This window comes from Desmodus rotundus, chromosome 1 (assembly GCF_022682495.2).
Source record: "Desmodus rotundus isolate HL8 chromosome 1, HLdesRot8A.1, whole genome shotgun sequence".
NCBI lineage: Eukaryota > Metazoa > Chordata > Mammalia > Chiroptera > Phyllostomidae > Desmodus > Desmodus rotundus.
In genome coordinates, this window is record NC_071387.1 from 98265836 (window position 1) to 98283340 (window position 17505).

Sequence of the window (17505 nt, forward strand, 5' to 3'; positions counted from 1 at the left end):
GGGGCGGAGTAGCCAGGGCTGAGGATGACTCAGGGCCTAGCTGTCACTAAGGCAACCCTGTCGCCTAGCAATGGCAGTCTCCTGGTAACAGATGTCTCCTAGCAATGGGATATTTTCCCAGTCCTGGCTGGAGTCTGGCAGTTATTTTTAGCTCAGTTGCAAATCAATGGCAACTGCATTTTTGGCTCCTGGAGAAGATGCAAGGTGTACGTGTGTGTGTGTGTATTTCTTGTCAAATGGAGGAAGATATCCCAGCTACCGAACTTGCCCCATGTCCCAAGGTGCAGGCTCATAGGTTGTGAGGCCAGATTCTGCCCCGAGTGGATGTGGGGGAATGGGGTGTGGGTGAAGGGGAGCCAGCCAGAGGTTGCATAGGCTGCCCAGAGGAGTTGGCAGACATGACCATCTCCCTGATGGGGGTCTCTGGGAGGGCTGACCACCTTAGCACCCGCGGCTCCCGAGGTCAGGCTGGGTGGGGCGACCCGAGCCTGTGCCCATGGCACCGTCAGCGCGCATCACTGGGCGGCCCAGGTTCTGGCAGGCTCCTGGCACCCCCTGGCCCTCAGCTGTGGAAGCTGTACCTGTTGTCTCTATCCCCCAGCCCCATCCAGGGGTGCAGGTGGCCCTGGTTGCATGGGTCTGGGTGGCCACAGGCTCAGCTGGTGACATGGGTGGGGCTGGCCTCTGCTTGGCCCACATCTCTCCCTCTGCCCTGTTTTTGCTGAAGTGGGTGCCCAAGGCGGAGGTCTTGAGCAAGCGGGAGGCTTGATCCCTCTCGTCCCTCCACTGTTTCCACAGGGGCCCTGTTTGCTGTCCTCTCAAAGCCTGTCCAAACTCTCCCTGGGCCGTGGGCTCAGGGCTGACCCAGCCTACCTCCCACTGGCTTCCTTTCTGGTTCCTGGTTTGCCCCGAGCTCTGTCCTGGCCTTGGGGCCCTTGCCCTCTGTTCTCTGGACTTGGGGCACTCTTGACTTTTGTGTTGCTTCCCCAGGCCTCTGACCACACCCTGCCTTGCTCCTTGCCTGTGCCCCCAGCACTGCAGGCTTCCTGGGAGGTGTCCTGCAACCTGTGGGGTTGCCTCCCCTGCTGGAGGTCAGTGCCATTTGTCCTAGGCGCTGCTCGGGGCAGAGCTCACCTCTGACAGCGCTGCCTGTGCCAGCACCAGCCCCAGCCCCTTGCCAGGCCCTAGGTATTGTGTGGGAGTGGAGAGAGGTCCTTTCTGGAGCATCAGGGTGCTGAGGGTCTGGTGCGGGGATATGCGAAGGAGCCCCCAGTCTGAGCACAGACACCAGGGGGTTTGCCTGCGGTCTGGAATATCATTCACTCATTCACTCACTGGTGTAAACACTCACTCTCCAGGTAGGTACTGGGCACCTGTAGTGTGTCTGGTTCTGCACCCACAGCAATCGAGGCGCCATGGAGGCCAGACAGGGCCTTCCGGGCTCCCTGTCCTGTAACAACACCCAAGTGTTTTCTTGGGTGGGGCCAGGAGCTGTGCGGACAGGTGGCCCCTGTTCGGTTGGGTCTTCTGTAGGTTACAACATCGTAGCTGGGCCCCCTCAAAGAGGAGTCTGGGGCATGGGAAGGGGAAGGCTGTGGAGAGACAGCTCAGAGGCAGGGCTGAGCCCCTTCTGAACCAGGTCACAGTCAGGAACCTCTCCCTTTCACCCACAGACACTGACCCGTAGGTCTGGGGGTAGGTTTGGGGTGGGGAGTCAGGGACCCTAGGCTGGAGGTGGGTCTGAGGCTGTTTCTTTTTTCTTTTTCAAGGGAGAGGGAGAGAGCAGTGTACAGATGCCTCCCATGCGCCCCGCACTGGGGACGTGGTCCGCACCCCAGGCATGTGCCCTGACTGGGAATCGAACTGGTGACACCTTGTCTTGCAGGCCCACACTCAATCCATTGAGTCACGCCAGCCAGGGCTGAGGCTGTTTATTTGCGCTGCCACTAGAGGGAGCATGGAGCCCACTTTTTGTCTCAGAGGCCTGGGCAAGGGCAGCCATGGTAGCTGACCTGTTGCCCCCGTCCTTCCTTCTACAGAGCCCCTTTTGCTTTATAGTGCCCAGCCCCAGGTCCTGACCACCCTTCTTTATTCTTCATTGGGCAAAATACTCACAATGTGCACCCACCACCTTAACCATCTTTAGTTGTACGGTTCAGTAGTGTTCAAGTGCATTCACATTGTAATGCAACCATCGCCACCCTCCACCTCCAGAATGTTTCATCTTTCCGAACTAAAACTCTGCCCCATTAAGCACTAAGTCCTCACGCCCCCTTCTCCCATCCCCGGCACCCACAGCTCCACGTCTCTATGAGTGAGGAACCTCACCGAAGGGGAATCGGACAGTATTATCTTGTGACTGGCTTCTTTCACGAGCGGAATGTCCTCAAGGTTCATCTGTATTGTGGCATGTGTCAAATTTTCCCTTCTTTTTAAGGCCAAATTATATATATTCTACTATATCGATAGACCACATTTTGTTTATCTGTTCAGTCGTTGACAGACACTTGGGTTGTGTCCACCTTTTGGCTATTGTGACAATGACAGCTGGCGGTTCTCACCCCACCAGCTGGGCCTTGTAGTTGCCTCTCCCTTCTTCGCCCGGGGGGCCCTGGGGCCAGGGGAGAGGGCAGTGACCGGTTCAGTCTGGCGGCTGCTCCAACCTCCCCTCCCCTTTGCTCTCATCCATCAGCCATGCACTCAGGCCCATGGGTAGCAGGAGGGATGGGGTTTGGGGACAGTGGGGTGGGGGGCTCATACCCACAGATGGCAGAGAGTCTATGCTGGCTCTCAATCACCCCAAGTGATTGGACGTGACGTTGGCCTTCTGGCTTTGTGGCTAAGGCCTCTGTGAGGTGACCCTGGGAGTTTCCTGGGCTGCTGAGGGCCCTGTTCACTTGGCCCCACCTCAGGCCTTTTGCGCAGGCCTGGAATTTCTCCAGTCCCCACTGGCCAGCCACTACCAGTCCCTCCCCTCAGGGGAGATCCTGGCTGTGAGAACTCTCTGTGTGCACCCCCACCCCCACTTCTCTCGATTCACTTTGGAGAGTTGGCTGCATTTCAGGGTCCCATGTCAGGACCTCCTGGGGCCTGATTCTGCGACTCAGGACTGCCCCTCGGCTCCTGCAACAGGTGCTGGCAGCCCCAGCACCTGGCCACTCTTCCGTCCGGTATCTGTAGCCTCCTAGGGTTGGCTGGGCGCAGGCTGGGCTGGGATGGGGGCTGAGAGCCCAGGTCCCACCCAATCTTGGAAACGGATACCCGTGAGGAGCCTTTTCCCCACCGGACTCCTGGCCCCCAGGTTCCCGTGGCAACCGTACTCACTCCCACCCTAGCCAAGGGCTCGGAGAGCAGCAGGACTATCGGGATGGTGTGCACAAGGCCGTGGCGGGGGTACCTCGAGGGGGCGACTCAGAGCACGCAGAGCTAGGAGCCCTCACCCCGGCGCCTCCAGGGTCGCGGGATTGTCTTCCCGGGCCGAGGAGCGCCGCTTCGATTGGCGGAAAGTTCTGGGACCGCGCCGCGATTGGTCGGCCCGTCTCAAGCAGCCTAGGCGGCGCGTAGGGCAGCGCGACCCAGCGGCGCGGGCAGTGGGCTGCGCGCGCCTGGGGCAGCTGACCCCGGTTCCGCCCGCCGCCTAGTCTCCGCGTCATGCCGCCCTCTGTGTTGCTCTGCGCATTCTGCTGCTGCTTCTTGGCCGCGGCCGCCCGCGCGGGGTTCTCAGAGAACCACTGCAGCTGGAGGGGCAGGTACGATCTAGCGGTCAGCCACAGGGGCTGCGTTCACCTCTAGGAGGAGCCTGCGGGATGGTATAGCTCGCCTTAGGGTTGGGGGTGGGGGAGCGCTCCTCCCTGGCAGTGAATCCCTGCCCTCCCTCTGGAGTGCAGAAGACAGTAGGCCTGAGTTTCCTTCGCCATAGAGTGGACGCAGCTGTGTGGCTGCGAGGAGCGGCTGCAGTGGAGGGGCTGCTTCGGGCGGGGACTCAGCCCGCGCGTCTGTCCCCTGCGGCCTCACCCAGGAGCCCAGCAGCGTGGGGCAGCTGGCCCTGGCCTGTGCGGAGGGCGGGATGGAGTGGCTATACCCTGTCGGCGTGCTGCGCTTGACCCTGGGCAGCTCTGACTCCGCGCGCGGCTTCGCATCGCCTGCCTGCGGCCGGCGCGGTCCTTTGCTGGAGTCCAGGTCTTCGCTGAGAGGGCGGGCGGCGTCCTGGAGCTGCTGCTGGCTGAGGACCCGGGCCCAGCCGGGGGTCGATGCGTGCGCTGGAGTCCCCGCGAGCGCCGGGCCCTCTTCCTGCAGGCCACTCCGCACCTCGACCTCAGCCGCCGTGTGGCCTCCTTCCGCTTCGAGCTGCAAGAGGACGGGCGTCCGGAGCTGCCTCCGAAGGCTCACGGTCTGGGCACGGATGGTGAGTGACGGTCTGGGTGGGGAGGAGTGGGAGTCATTGAACTCGCTCCCTACCCGGGCGGGGTGGAATATGCCTGTTGTTCCCACCACACAGGGAGAAACGGGGCGCTTTTCAGAGGCCACACAGTTAGTGAGTAGCAGCAGTGCCGGGACAGGTCAGAGGGAGGGAGGGCAATCCCCCGTGATTCATTTTAGGGAAAGAGCCGGCAGGGGGCAGAATGGGAGGAAGGGGTGGCCAAACTGGGCAACCCCGGGCCCTGGTCCTGAAGGGGCTGGAGATGGGGAAGTGGATCAAAATCTCGGTCCAACGCGTTCCAGGACTCTCTGGCCCCGCCTCAGCGGCGACCTCGCTCCCCTCCCCCAGCCCAAAGCAACAAAAGTCCAGTGTGAGCCTGTCACCATGGAGACGCCCCTTCCTCCCGGCAAGGCAGCACGCCCAACTCATTGCTTTCCTAGGGCTTACAAACCTGATCCCATAGGAGGTGAGGGGTCTCTCTGTTCTGCCTCCTGGCTCCAGGGCAGACACTCCAGAGCTCACTATACCCTCCTGCTGCCCCCCACCCCCCAGGCTGGTCCTGGAGGCAGCTCAGGAGGCCACAGGGGTTACCCCATCCGTGTGCCAGAGCAGGCACAAGGACACTGAGCTTCAGGTGGGTGAGTCCTCGTGTGCTGGGCACAACCCTCAGGCCCCTGCCTCCTGCAAATTTGTGGGGTGCACACACAAGCCCACGTGCATCACCCCGAATGCAGGGAGTCTTCAGGGTTCATGCATACGTGCTCCCTGGGAATCCAACTGCCTAATGGCCCTGAGGGGGTGTCTAGTCACTTGCCCTCTCCATCTGCCTCTGGCTGGTGAAGGGGCAGGCCTTGGGTGGTCCAGGAGAGGGCAGGGCCTACACTCACCATCTCCCCTGCGTGCCAGGTGCCGGCAGGCCCTGTAGTGATGCTGAGTTCCTGCTGGCCTTGTGCACTAGTGACTTTGGTGAGAGGACCACGCCAAGTGGGGGGAGAGGGGGTAGCCTCGGGCCTCCCCTCCCCTACATGCCAGCCACGGACCAATGTCTCCCTGCAGCGATCCATGGGACCATCCGTGGGGTTGCCCACGACACAGAGCTGCAGGAGTCTGTCATCACTGTGGCAGCTGCCCGTGTTCTCCAGACACTGCCACTGTTCCAGGTGGAGGGCTCTGGGGGCCAGGTGCAGGCCTCCATTCGCACCCCGCCAAGCTGCGGTGTCCGCCTTGGTCCCGGCACTTTCCTCTTCATGGGCTGGAGCCGTTTCGGTGAGGCCTGGCTTGGCTGCGCTTCCCGCATCCAGGAATTCAGCCGTGCCTTTGCAGCTGCTCATGCCAACCACCTCTACCCCTGCGAGGTGGCCCTGGACTGAGGGGTCTGGGAGCGGGGCTCTGGGGGGGGTCAGGGGGAGGGCAGGTGGGGAGCGTTTGACCTCCAAAGGGCATCCCAGTACCATCTGCTTCTGAGGGAACAGCAATAACCAGTGACGACACTGATTTCACTGGTCAGGGTAGGTCCAGCGTCCCGTACCTGGGCCCGGCCTACTTTTCACTGCCTGAGACTGAGGTTTGAGGGCGGTGGTGTGTTGGGACAGTAGCCCCTGCCTACGCCCTGGAATGGGGCTGCTGCTGGGTGGGGGCGTGTGCAGGAACTCCCCACCCACGTGAACCTCAGCTCTGCTGCTTCTGCCCCCAGCATCAGTGCTTCTGAGTGGTGGTGGAAAAGCGACTGTAACTCCCAAAGTCTGAGGCAGGTTGTGTCTCGTGTGGGGACAGGAAGGCCATTATCATTCTCAGCCTGGGGGGAAAGGGGTTGCAATCTGTCAGAGTGGCGACTTCCCTCTGCGGTTCACTGGGAGCCCAGCACAGTCATCCTGGTGCCATCTTGCCCTCCAGGAAGAATGGGTCCCACTGTCCGTAGGTCCCTGCAAAGGGCTGAGCGTCTTAATGTGGTGCAGAGTCCAGGGGGTGTGGTGTCACCCCTTTGGGGTCCTGCCTGTGGCTGTTTCTGGTAGGCAGGTACACACAGCGGGGCCTCGAAGGAACATTTCCCTCCACAGGCCCCACTGCAGCTGCCACACCTTCCCCTGGCTTCTGTCACATGAAAAGTCAGTGGTTCTGGACAAAGCTGGCAGCCCTGAGACTGTAAGCTCCCTGAGTGCGGGGCTTCTGAACCCCGCATGAGATCACTGTGCTCACCCCAACCACATAGCTCCCGGGAAACAAAAGCTCAAGTCTGGGGAGACACCTGGGCTGAACCTTAGAAACAGTTTCCCAACCTCACCTGCCTTCCTTGCTGGGTGGGGTCGAGGGTGCACGTAGAAGCCAGGGGTCCTGCCGTCTTCCGGTCAGGACCCGAGGCTGGGAGAGGGACAAGGTTCTGCAGGGCCCACACGCAGGACCGCTTCCTCCGGACGTGGGGACACAACTTCCCGCGGAGTGGCTGTCTGGAAGGTGCGTGTGCATGGGGCACCGGTCATCTTACTCACTGGGGCTGGTGAGGATTATGGGGGAGGGGGAGCACAGCCACCCCGGAAGGCAGGCCTCACGGAGGGCTCCCCACCAGGCCTAATCAGCACCCTTACCCTTGGCCCTGCCCTCATTCTGTGCCCGGCTCCCCACAGCCTCTTGTTTGGGAGGAGACCCTGGCCACATCCAGCGGTGACTGGACTGCTTTGGACCACCGGTCCACAAAAATGGGCAGCTGCTGTGGAGTGGGCTGTAGGCTTGACGCTGGCATCGACCCACCTGCCCCACGACATGCCTGAGCCGCCCATCCCATGCACACACTGCCTGCGACCAGTGCCCGAAGGCTGAGGAGCAGAGTGCCAGGTGTGAGCCGGAGATGGTTGTGGGGTGTGTATGCTGCGGAGGCCAATTAGATGCGTGCAGTTGTTTAGTCAACAAGGTTTTAATGGAGAGCCTTCTAGGTGCCGGTGCTGCCCTATGCACTGGGAATAATGCAAAGAAAGAGACAAGTGCTGTGTAAGACTTCCCCAGCTTAGAGTCTAGGGCACACCTTTCCTGGGGAGGGCAGTGACAACCCCAAGGAGACAGGATACTCTAAGCCAGGTGAGGCTGGCTCTCCCCCCAGGGCTCAGGTCTTGGGAGCAGGGCACCTCAGTTTCCTGCCACTCAGGGACACCTGTCTTTCAGGACTGGTGGCGGCTGGGACACAGTACTGGCAAGTGCATGAGGCGCTCTGCCCTTGGGAGGTAGGGGCAAGGGTCTTGGGTGTGGCCAGTGTCTGGAGCAGCCAGTGTCCCTGCTGGGGTTTGCGACCAGGACTGTGGATGGCTGAGGAGCCAGGCCAGGCCCTGTGTGCAGACAAGCCCCTGACATTCGTGGCCATTTGGCCTCAGGGTGGGGTGAAGAGGAGATCCCGGCTCTCCTCTTCACCCACTTGATCTAGGGCTCTATCCCCCAGTTGTCTCTCCTGCCCCCAGGCTTTGTCAGGCCACCTCTGGGAGCTCATTTTTTTGTTGTTGATGTCGTCTGGAGAGGTAACATGGTTTCCCCGACTCTTGGGTCCCTGTCCAACCACCACAGCTGGGCCAGCAGCCAACAGCCCTCACATCCAGCCCCCTCCCGCTGCACTCACAGGGAGCCTGCCCCTGTCTTCTGTGTCTGCTCGATCTGCCTCACATCAGCTCCCTCCTCCCGGCCCCGCGGCTGAGCTCCAACTCCCCCTGCCCCTCTCCCTCAAACACCAGCACATCCTCTCTTTCCTGCCCACTGGGGTTAATGGTTAATGGCCTCCAGCCGTGGGAGGGAGCCCAGAGGGTGTCGTCCCTTCAACTGCTGCTAGGCTTGGTTGGATTTTGCAGTGCCCTGCTTGGCAGAGGCCCCACCAGTCTCCCAGAGACAGCTGTATGGGGCCTGGCTGTGACTCAGGGTAGTCAGGCCTAGATGTCACCCACCCCCAGTGAGCCCAATTCCCACTGTCAACCTTAAAAATAAAATACCAGCAAAAAAATGAGTTTATTTGGGAATAGCAGAAGAAGTGCAGTTTTGGGCTTGCACACCATGGCGAACCACAGGCAAGCAAAGGAGGATGTTATTTTATAGAGAAAAAGAAGGAAGTTGGGAGAGGTAATTATAAGCAATGGATCATTGGAAGAGAGCAAGGATTCAGGGTGGTGGTGGCTTCTCATTGGCTGGGCTGTTGCTGGGTAAGGAGAACATCTTCCTACTGCTGGAGCAGTAAAGTAGGCTTGTTGCAGTCTTCGGGGTGCAGTAACTGTGGGTCAGCATCCCGTTCAAAGCTTCCTGACTTTATTTTGTGAGGTTTCCTGTATTCATCTTCACATTTCCCACTTTGATCAGGATCTTCCTCTGAAAGCATCACTGACCAGTTTTCCCACAGTTAGTAGTTTAGTCCCTCTGTGTCAGGAAGGACCGTTCCTGGTTGCCACGTTCCACGTAGGAGGAAGAGTGCACAGATATTGGAAATGTTTGAGGTCACATTTGAGTGACAAGGAGGGTTAGGAGGAAGGATGCTCAGGCATTCCCATCTAAAGTCTGTCTTACCAGGGTCACAAGTGTTGCAGATCATCTCAAAGCATTGAGCCCGCATCATTTAGTGCATCCTTTCTGCAGAAGCTTGGCAGGTACCACATTTGAAAAGTATACAAAACAAAACGAAGAGCTGAATAAAATCCAGTTTGTATAATGGTCCTTAAGTCAGGAGCTCAAGCCTGAGGTAGTCAGCTGTAGGTCAGAGGACCATGGAGAATCGGGTGAAATTTGTTGTAACCAATGGGCTTGTTCCCTAAATGTCAATTGGGTTTCTCCTTCTGAAGAGTGTATCCATGTGCAGCAGGTGGTGTTTGCTATTGCAAATTAAAACATGGTTCTTTTCAATGGACCTAATTAGACTTTTGCAACATTGTGGTGTATGTATTTCCTTTGATCAGCTTCGGATCAAAAGAGGCAGGGGCTGAATGAATCAGGCACTCGGGGACTCTCAAAGGCTGAGAGCTTATGAGTTTCAAAGGGGATGGATCTGAGATTTAGAAGGACCAATGGCAATGTTTTGGCCAAGGTTTTGGTGGGTTTCCACAAATTTTGCCAATTGAGTTTTGATGATGCTGTTGGTTCAACTAGTCCTGAGGATTGAGGATGATTGGCAAAAATTCTATAGAACTGGCCAAAAAGCACAGTCTTGCCGTATTTGACCAGTAAAACTGGTTCCCTGGTCTCCATGGAGCTCAAGGGGAGTTCCCCAGGTAGGGATAACGTCTTTCCCCCCATGGGGTTAGGCACTGAAGAGGTATGTAGCTTGTCAACATGGGAAGGCTTTGACCTGATGGGAAAATACAAATCCAAAACATACCTGTATCCGTGAGATGGGGGTAAATGAATAAAGTCCATTTGCCAACCCTTACATGTTCCACTGGGCAATTTAAAAATAGCCGGGGGTGGTCCTGGCCTGTGTGGCTTGGTTGGAGCGTTGTCTCATAGACCAAAAAGTCACGAGTTTGATTCCCAGTCAGGACACATACCCAGGTTGCAGGTTTGATCCCTCGTTGGGGAACGAATGAGAGGGCAACCAATTGATGTTTCTCTCTCCACCCCCCTTTTTCTCCCTTCATCTCTCTAAAAACAATGAAAAGAAATCCTCGGGTGAGAATACATACATACATACATACATAGAATGTCCAGGGGTGGTGTGGACACTTTTTCCTGGATTATTTTGGGGGCAGGTGGGGCAAGAAAAGTAGGTGCTTTTTGCAGCCTTCTTAACGCCTTCACACCAGTACTGGTTTATAAGGGTTACCGTATCATCAGCAGGCCAACGATGCCGTCGTGCGCAGCAGTCAATAAGGGGGGTTTAGAATTTCTGGCAGGAGTGGGGAAGAGCCAGAGTGATTTTCTTTCAAACCAACAGTTATTAGAGTTCCAATATTGTTTTTCCTTTTCTGATGCCAATTTTAGAGCATTGCTAGTCAATTTTTCTTTTCTTTTTTAAAATTTAAAAAATTTATTTTAGAGAAAGGGAGAGAGAAGCATTGATTTGTTGTGCCAATTACTTATACGTTCATTGGTCGATTCTTGTCTGTGCCCTGACTGGGGATTGAACTTGCAGCCTTGGTGTGTTGGGACAACATTCTAACCAACTGAGCTACCCGGCCAGGGCTTTAGTCAATTTTTCTAACTTATCATTTGGGGGACATCCCTTTGGACCATGAGAGAGGTCATTGAGAACAGTGTACTAGGAGGAAATACATCAGCAAGGTGGTTTCCTTTAGCCTCCAGGGAACAAGTTTGGAATGCTCAAGTATCTTAAGAGCAAGGCAGCTGGTAGGAGCTTGGCATCTGATAGGTTTTGGACTTCAGAGCTATTTTTAATTGTATTCCCCATTAGAGGTAAGGAAATCTCGAGGTTTCCATAGCATTCCAAGGTCATGAGCAACCCTAAAGGCATAGCAACTATTGGCATAAGTTTTGTGGTTTTGCTCTTAGCTAGAACACAAGCCAGAGTAAGGGTGTAATTCATCCTGTTGGGCAGAGGTAGCCAGAGGCCAAGGCGCTGCCTTGATAACTTCAAAAGTAGTTACAGTAGCATACCCAGCCCGATATTTACTGTGTAAATAAGAACCAACAGTAAACCATGCAAAATCTACATTGGTCAAAGAACTGCCTATAAGTCATCATGGAGTGTCGAAAGGCCTGAGGGCTTTTATCTGTGAAGGAAGGGATAGTAGCCCTGTCAAGATTCAGAAGGTGAGGAAGTTACAAGAGGATCTGTCAGCAGGAGGATTTCCCAGGTGGGACAACTGGCAGAAACGTATTAAGTGTGATGAGAATGCGGGAAGGCCTCTAGGTGCTTGGGTACAAGGTGATGGGGTGGGGGGCCCCATGACTGTTTTCCAGTTTCTCCGCCGGGTCGTCCTGCTAAAATATCGGTGGCAGGGCCCTGACCGGGGTGTCTCCGTTGGTTGGGTGACTTTCCCCAAAGTCAGGAAGGTCACCAGTTCCATTCGATCAGAGCGCGCGCCGGGGTTGTGAGTTCAGTACTCACAACTGAACTGGTAGAGGCACATTGGAGAGGCGGTGGGTCCATGTCTCTCACATCAGAGTTTCTGTCCTGCTCCCTTCCCCTCTAAAAAAACAAAGTCTTTTTCAAAAATAAAAGGACACCGGTAGGACTGGCTCTGAGGCGGGGGCAGTTGTCCTTGCGCCCGCAGGGTCTTGGCTGCTGCCGTGGAACCCCGTGGGTGATGGCGACCACCATGGCCTAGGGCAGCGATTTTCAATCTTTTTCATCTCATGGCACACATAAACTACTTGCTAAGATTCTGTGGCACACCAAAAAAAAATATTTTTTTTTCCGATCTGACAAAAGAATAGGTAGTTTTGATTCGTTCACACAGATGGGTATTGTGTTGGCTGTTGTCATTTTTTTAGACAGTCTAAGGGAAAAGGGTCAGTGCCCAGGACTAAATAGTCTGGTACTGCATCTTTTAAACATTCTTGCGGCACACGGGTTGAAAATCGCTGCTTTGGGGTGAGCGCCACAGCGGGATCCCGGGCCCAGGCGGAGCGGAATTCGCGGGGACTAGTCGCCTCCGCCCCGCCCCCGGGCCTCGGCCGGGCCTTAGCCTCCGCGCAGCCACTTCCGGCGTCGTCGCCGGCGGGTGTGGGCGTCTCGGACCTCGGGAAGGATAACTGAGCAGCGTGTTCCGCGGCCATGGAGCAGGACGACCCGGCCGAGGCGCTGACCGAGCTGCGTGAGCGGCGACTGGGTGCGTTTGAACTGCTGCAGGTGGCGGCGGGCTCGGGCCTGGCCGCCTACGCCGTGTGGGCGCTGCTACTGCAGCCCGGCTTCCGCCGGGTGCCGCTGCGGCTACAGGTGAGAGGCAGGACGTGCGGTGCTGGGCCTTCGCAGGGACGACTCACTGGGCAGATCGACGCGAGCAGTTGCTGTCGCGAGGGCGCGGGCTCCGGCCAGTGGGCGGGGCCAAGTCTGGGGGCGGGGCTCGAATTGCGGCTCGGAGCGGGGTAGTGGTGGAGCTGGGTAGGGTTGGAGCCCGGTGGGTGCTGCACTTAAGGGTCAGCCTGGTTGTGGGTTGGGACCTGTTTCAGGTGGGGCAGAGCAACCTATTCAAAGAAAGGAGCCCAAGAGGCAGGCTCTGTCCTGCGACCAGTGAGATTTAGGTTTGGGATCAGAGATGTGAAGAGCCTGAGTGGCTAATGGACTCCAGCCGTCCAAGCCATGTCTCCGTGCCCAGGTACCCTATGTCGGGGCTAGTGTGAGGCAGGTGGAGCATACGTTGTCGCTGCTGCGAGGCCGTTCTGGAAAGCTGGTGGACTTGGGCTCTGGAGATGGTAGGATTGTAAGTAGTAGGGGGTGGGAGGGTTGGGCCCTCCTCACAGCGCACCTCTCCACCTTCGGGTTCTGACGCTGTTGGTGCCCGCAGGTGCTGGCCGCCCACAGATGCGGTCTCCGCCCAGCTGTGGGCTATGAGCTAAACCCGTGGCTGGTGGGGCTGGCAAGGCTGTATGCCTGGAGGGCAGGCTGTGCTGACAGTGTCTGCTACCGCCGTGAGGACCTCTGGAAGGTAACCTGGGGAGTTCTGTACCTCTTCAGACGCCACACTTGATCTCCACTCTTCCAGTTCTGGTTTGGCTATCCTGCTGAGAGTCCCAGGTGCCCTTGCCTCCTAGGCGGGCTGGGGGCTGACACTCAGAAGTTGAGGTAATCCCATGCCCACCAGAACTGTTTCAGGACTGGAGTCCTGCCCCCTACTGGGGTGACCGTTTCTTTCCACAGGTGAGCCTGAGGGACTGCCACAATGTGTCTGTGTTCCTGGCCCCCAGTGTGGTATGTCTGGGGGTTGCTAACCCAGGCCACCCCAGTGTACATGCTGGGCCTGGGGGAGCTGGGAGGGGACAGCTGTGTTCTGCTCAGCCTACCCTAGTTTTCTACTCTCTCCTACAGCTCCCACTGCTGGAGAAAAAGCTGCAGGCAGAACTGCCTGAGGGGGCCCGTGTGGTGTCGGGACGCTTCCCCCTCCCCACCTGGCAGCCTGTGGCTGTGGTTGGTGAGGGTGTGGACCGTGTCTGGGCCTATGACATCTATAGTGGTGGGCCAGCTGGACAGGCTGTCTCTGCACCCAGTTCTGCCTCGGTCCCTAGGGCCCCTGATCCTCAGGCTGGCTGACCACTTGGACACAATAAAGACTCAGTGGGCTTCACCTTGACTCTTATTGTGTGGAGGGTTGGGCCAAACGATTCCCCAAGGTGGGGCTGTGGGGAGGATTCCATGCTGACTGGGAAGAGCTGTGCTCCGACTTTATCTGATGACTGGCTAGCTGCTGCGGGTCCTTGGGCGCTGAGGCTTGGCTGGAGGCGTGGCCCCCACTTTCTGGGTGTCTCCTGAACCCACCAGCTTCCTTAGCCTCAGGATCTCCTTCTTGTACCTGCTCAGAGGGACTAAGTTTAGTCACCTGCCTGGCTGTGAACAGACCCTGCCTCTAGTGTTCAGGACCCATACCTGTCCCACTTTTCCCAGAGCTTACCTGCCTAGGTGCTGGTCCACATACTCCTGAAGCTCAGAAAGTTGCTCCTCAGCCTTTGTGGCTCGGACTAGCAGTTGTGCCCGCTCCCATTCCAGCTCTGCCTGGCATGGATGGGCATAAGCCATGAGCCAGGACGAAGTGTGGAGAAGCATCCCTGGCCAGGCCTTGCCCACACTCTACCTGGGTGCCACGGTAGAAGTTCTGGAGCTTTTGGTAGATCTGGGCCCAGGATGCAGCTTCCAGGCTCCTGTGAGCCGAGAAGGGGGTGGACATGAGGGCTGGTGTTATACCAGGAGCTAACCAGTGACACTGCTCAAGTAGGGGCATCTAGATCCTGAGGTGCCTGCTGGGGGTAAGTTTAGGACAGTGAGGGCCCGCCCTGCCAGCATGGGAGCCATCTGTGCATGGGGGCAGGGCAGCCCAGGCCAAAAGGGCCCACTGGCCATATCCAGGGACAGTTAAGCCACAGCCCAGCTTGGAAAGTGACCCCAGTGTTTATAAGGATGCCGATCGGGGGCCTTCCCCCATGCTGGGGGTTCATTTCCCAAAACCCTGGGAGATGGGCCTGCGTAAGCCCCTGCTCACTGCACAGCTGGAAGCGTGGAGGCCAAGGGCAAGGGCTGTGAGGGGCACCGGGTAGCCTGCTGCTGCCCTGTCTGTGGGGTGAACTGGAACATCTTTTCCGGGGCTTTCCCTAACCCATTCAAGGTCAGTTCCTCTCCTGTCACCCCATGCACTTGGTTTTTCTGTAATTATTAGTGTCTCCCATACAGACTGAGACCCAGGGCACGGACCTACCACCTCGTTCACTGCTGCAACCAGAACCCCACCCCGCAGTGCAGAGCTGGTAGAATAAACGAGGTGTCCCCTTGCAGGTTGCCCCACATCCACATCAGGGCACTCACTGTGGCTCTGATGTGCTCCCCTGGGAGGCTTCGTCAGGTCCTTTCTGTGGGAACAAGAGCAGCATCCTGAGGCCTCTGCAATAAGGCTGCATGATAGGGATTCTCAGTCAGCTGAACAAGGTGGGCTGCTCACAGGCCCTGGGGGGAGGGCTTTGCTTAGCCAATGATGGACCCCAGCATGAGTTCTGGGCCAGTGTGGGGCAGCAGGGAGGGCTGACCTGGACTTGGAGCTTCTGGAACTGTGTCTCCAGCCTTGCCTGGTCCTTCCGAAGGTGGCCAAGCTCAGTGACCAGGTGCAGGGGCAGTGGCTCCAGGTCTGAGGTAACTGCATCAGAAGTAGCCTTGGGGATCCCAGGTGCCCCATTGGGGTCCGCCAGCACCTGCTGCACACTGAGACACATATGAGGTCATGTAGAGCCACCCTACCCCATAGTCACATCTCAGGGGAGGGGCCTACCTGTGGGTGCCTAGCAGCTCCTCATGTCTTCGGCTCAGATCTGCCAGGCGCTTGCGGTAGGTGCGAGCAGCCCGGGCCAGCTGTTGCTCACGGCTGTGGTGTGCTGCTCGGATGTCCTCCAGAGTGGTTTCCAGGAATGACCGAAGTGCTCCTCCAGCTGTAGGTGCCTGGCCTGCACCATCTGCATACTCCTGGAGGAGGTGGGGTGCGGCCTGGCTTGGTAGGGCCCACACCCCTCCCCCCTGCCTCTGTGGAGGAGGCCCTGCAGTTCAGCACTGGAGGCCCAGAGAGCCTCTGAAGCAGCCCAGCAAACCCAGGCCAGGCTTGGGCCTCCCAGGACCCAGGGCCCACCTACCCACAATAAGGCCTCCCTGCCCAGGGCTCACCACCAGGGCTCGGGCACAGCGCTGCAGCCGGACAGTGTACTCCTCGTTTAGCCTCTTGAGTTGTAGTTGTAGCCGGGCATTCTCAGCCTCGGCCTGCCGGAGCTGGCCCTGGCAGGTGGACAACACCTGGGGAATGGAGGCAGCCCTGAACCTATACTCCTTGAGGTAGACCTCCACTGAGCTTGTAGGACCCCTACCCCCAGATCTCAAAGTGGGTACGGCTGGGCCTCACCACAGCTTGTGCAGCCAGTCGTTGCCCGGCCGTCCTGACCTCCTCTTGGGCTCCCTGAAGCTGCTGGCCCAGGGCTGACCTGCAGACATGGATATGAGGCTCAGTTGGCCGCAGGATAGGGGACTCCCTCTGCCCCTTGGGAATAACTGCTTCGTGCACTGTGACAGGTAATGCAGCCACTCACACACGCATCTCCAGTGCTTGCTGCCTGGTCCTGTGCTGCTCCAGAACCCACTTCACTTCTCCTTGCAGCTGCGGAGTACACAGATCTGGCTGGATGAGACTCCAGGCACTGCCCCACCCATCCCTGGGCTGAGAGAAACCTGGGCGACCCCTGGGCGAGGTGGCTGCATACTCACGCCATTTCCTAGCTTCTGCAGCTCATTCGTAGGGGCCTGGGAGTCCTCAGGCTTTGCCTGTATGGGAGAGTGGGTTCTAGCCTCACTGCACCCCTGCCGCATCCCTATTTGGCTCCCACCCAGCCAGGCCCTCCACACACTCAAATGTTGACCTGGAGGATGTGGTGGTTGCCATGTCCCTGACCCTTGGCCTTCTGCTCAAGCTCCCGTGCAAATGCCTGGAGGTGCCCTGGACCAGTCTCCGCTGAGGCTGCATGGTCTCCATGCAGCTCCAGCTCTAGCACCCGGCTCTCCAGCCGCAGGACCTGTGGGCAACCAGGGTGAGCAGGTATGCCTGCCTGCTGGGCCAAATCAACATCCACCTGGGCACACATGGCCATACAGCGCGTGCAGGACACTCAGGGACTCATACTGTGTGAGTTCCCTGTCACGTGGGGCACACATGCACACCTCCTCCCCCGCCCACAGCACTGGTCCTATGAATGCACCCCCCAAAGCTCTCAGGCTGGCACATGTGGGCGCATATCAGCACCCACCTCACTCTTCAGCTCAAAGATTTCAGCCTCATGTTGCACCTGCAGATGATAGGTTGTGATCTGCAAGTCGACCAGCTCCTTGGAGATCTGTGGGCGGCCAGGGTGAGAAGTGGTGCCTGTAGGATCCTGTGCCTCCCAGCTCCCCAGGGCTCCCTCGCTCACCTGCAGCCGGTGCTCCTCACTCAGCTCTAGATCTGATGGAAGCTCTGTCTTAAGACTGGTGGCCCAGGCTGGGGCATCTCCAGGGCCTCCTGGCAGCCAGTCCTCAGCTAGGGGTAGAACCTGGGGGGGAATCAACACCCATCCCCAGGTGGGTCTCAGGCCTCGGTTGTGGCTTCCACTCCCATGGAGCTACGAGCCATGTACTCTCACACACCCAGCCTAGCTGAGGTGGGGAAACCAGGCCCATAGCCAGGACACGGGGACCTGCACCCCTCCTGGTCCCTGAGGGGTCAGGGAGGACCCCCAACCCCATGGCAGAAGCAGCAACGTCCTGGGAGGACTCACATTCTCAATGGCTTGAGATGGGACCCCTGGCTTGGGGCCTGGGGCTGCTGCACACTCCATAGGTAAAAGGAACTGTGGCTGCCAGGAGCCCAGTGCAGCTTTGCTTACTGGCCTGTTGCTGCGACGCGGTGTCTTGTGTTGCCAAGGTCTCTGTTGGTCCCCAGGAGTCTCCTGCCTACCAA

The 17505-nt window shown here is 58.1% G+C and overlaps 3 protein-coding genes across 10 annotated transcripts; 2 read left to right on the forward strand and 1 right to left on the reverse strand.

Annotated features, from left to right (window-relative positions):
* Positions 1 to 3477: 3477 nt before the first annotated feature.
* On the forward strand, positions 3478 to 5862 carry METRN (meteorin, glial cell differentiation regulator). The gene is given in 5 exon segments (XM_053927680.2): positions 3478 to 3748; positions 4005 to 4118; positions 4121 to 4405; positions 5327 to 5386; positions 5477 to 5862. Coding segments are annotated over 5 exon segments (870 nt in total). The 5' UTR covers positions 3478 to 3651; the 3' UTR covers positions 5791 to 5862.
* A 5691-nt stretch (positions 5863 to 11553) lies between these two features.
* CCDC78 (coiled-coil domain containing 78) lies at positions 11554 to 17490 on the reverse strand. Of its 8 annotated transcripts, none has more exons than XR_008427250.2 (14): positions 17324 to 17490; positions 16979 to 17098; positions 16817 to 16903; positions 16433 to 16585; positions 16281 to 16337; positions 16106 to 16173; positions 15922 to 16000; positions 15690 to 15815; positions 15304 to 15494; positions 15065 to 15229; positions 14847 to 14890; positions 14122 to 14188; positions 13942 to 14042; positions 11554 to 13842 (listed from the first exon to the last, which is right to left on the reverse strand). XR_008427250.2 is itself a non-coding variant. In XM_053927655.2 (14 exons), the coding sequence occupies exons 1-13, from the start codon at positions 17381 to 17383 to the stop codon at positions 13990 to 13992; spliced, it is 1266 nt and encodes a 421-aa protein (XP_053783630.1). In that variant the 5' UTR covers positions 17384 to 17490; the 3' UTR covers positions 11554 to 13842; positions 13942 to 13989. The 8 variants fall into 8 exon arrangements, 4 of the variants coding, with proteins under 4 accessions (XP_053783630.1, XP_053783614.1, XP_045045632.2 ...); XR_008427247.2 differs by having other exon boundaries at positions 14847 to 14932; XR_008427249.2 differs by having other exon boundaries at positions 13942 to 14038; positions 15065 to 15236.
* Positions 11827 to 13617, forward strand: ANTKMT (adenine nucleotide translocase lysine methyltransferase). Its single transcript, XM_024553367.3, has 5 exons — positions 11827 to 12272; positions 12652 to 12756; positions 12841 to 12981; positions 13194 to 13244; positions 13362 to 13617. The coding sequence occupies exons 1-5, from the start codon at positions 12111 to 12113 to the stop codon at positions 13581 to 13583; spliced, it is 681 nt and encodes a 226-aa protein (XP_024409135.2). The 5' UTR covers positions 11827 to 12110; the 3' UTR covers positions 13584 to 13617.
* Positions 17491 to 17505: the final 15 nt, after the last annotated feature.

Bases quoted from the DNA above. Each gene is read 5' to 3' on its own strand.
- ANTKMT (XM_024553367.3), top strand. From the start codon at position 12,111: ATGGAGCAGGACGACCCGGCCGAGGCGCTGACCGAGCTGCGTGAGCGG. The intron at 12,273-12,651 runs GTGAGAGGCAGG...CTCCGTGCCCAG, and splicing joins GGGTGCCGCTGCGGCTACAG to GTACCCTATGTCGGGGCTAG. The intron at 12,757-12,840 runs GTAAGTAGTAGG...TGGTGCCCGCAG, and splicing joins GCTCTGGAGATGGTAGGATT to GTGCTGGCCGCCCACAGATG.
- CCDC78 (XM_053927625.2), bottom strand. From the start codon at position 17,383: ATGGAGTGTGCAGCAGCCCCAGGCCCCAAGCCAGGGGTCCCATCTCAA. The intron at 15,816-15,921 runs GTGAGGCCCAGC...TCCATTCCCCAG, and splicing joins GACTGGCTGCACAAGCTGTG to GTGTTGTCCACCTGCCAGGG. The intron at 14,043-14,121 runs GTAGAGTGTGGG...CATCCATGCCAG, and splicing joins ACTTCTACCGTGGCACCCAG to GCAGAGCTGGAATGGGAGCG.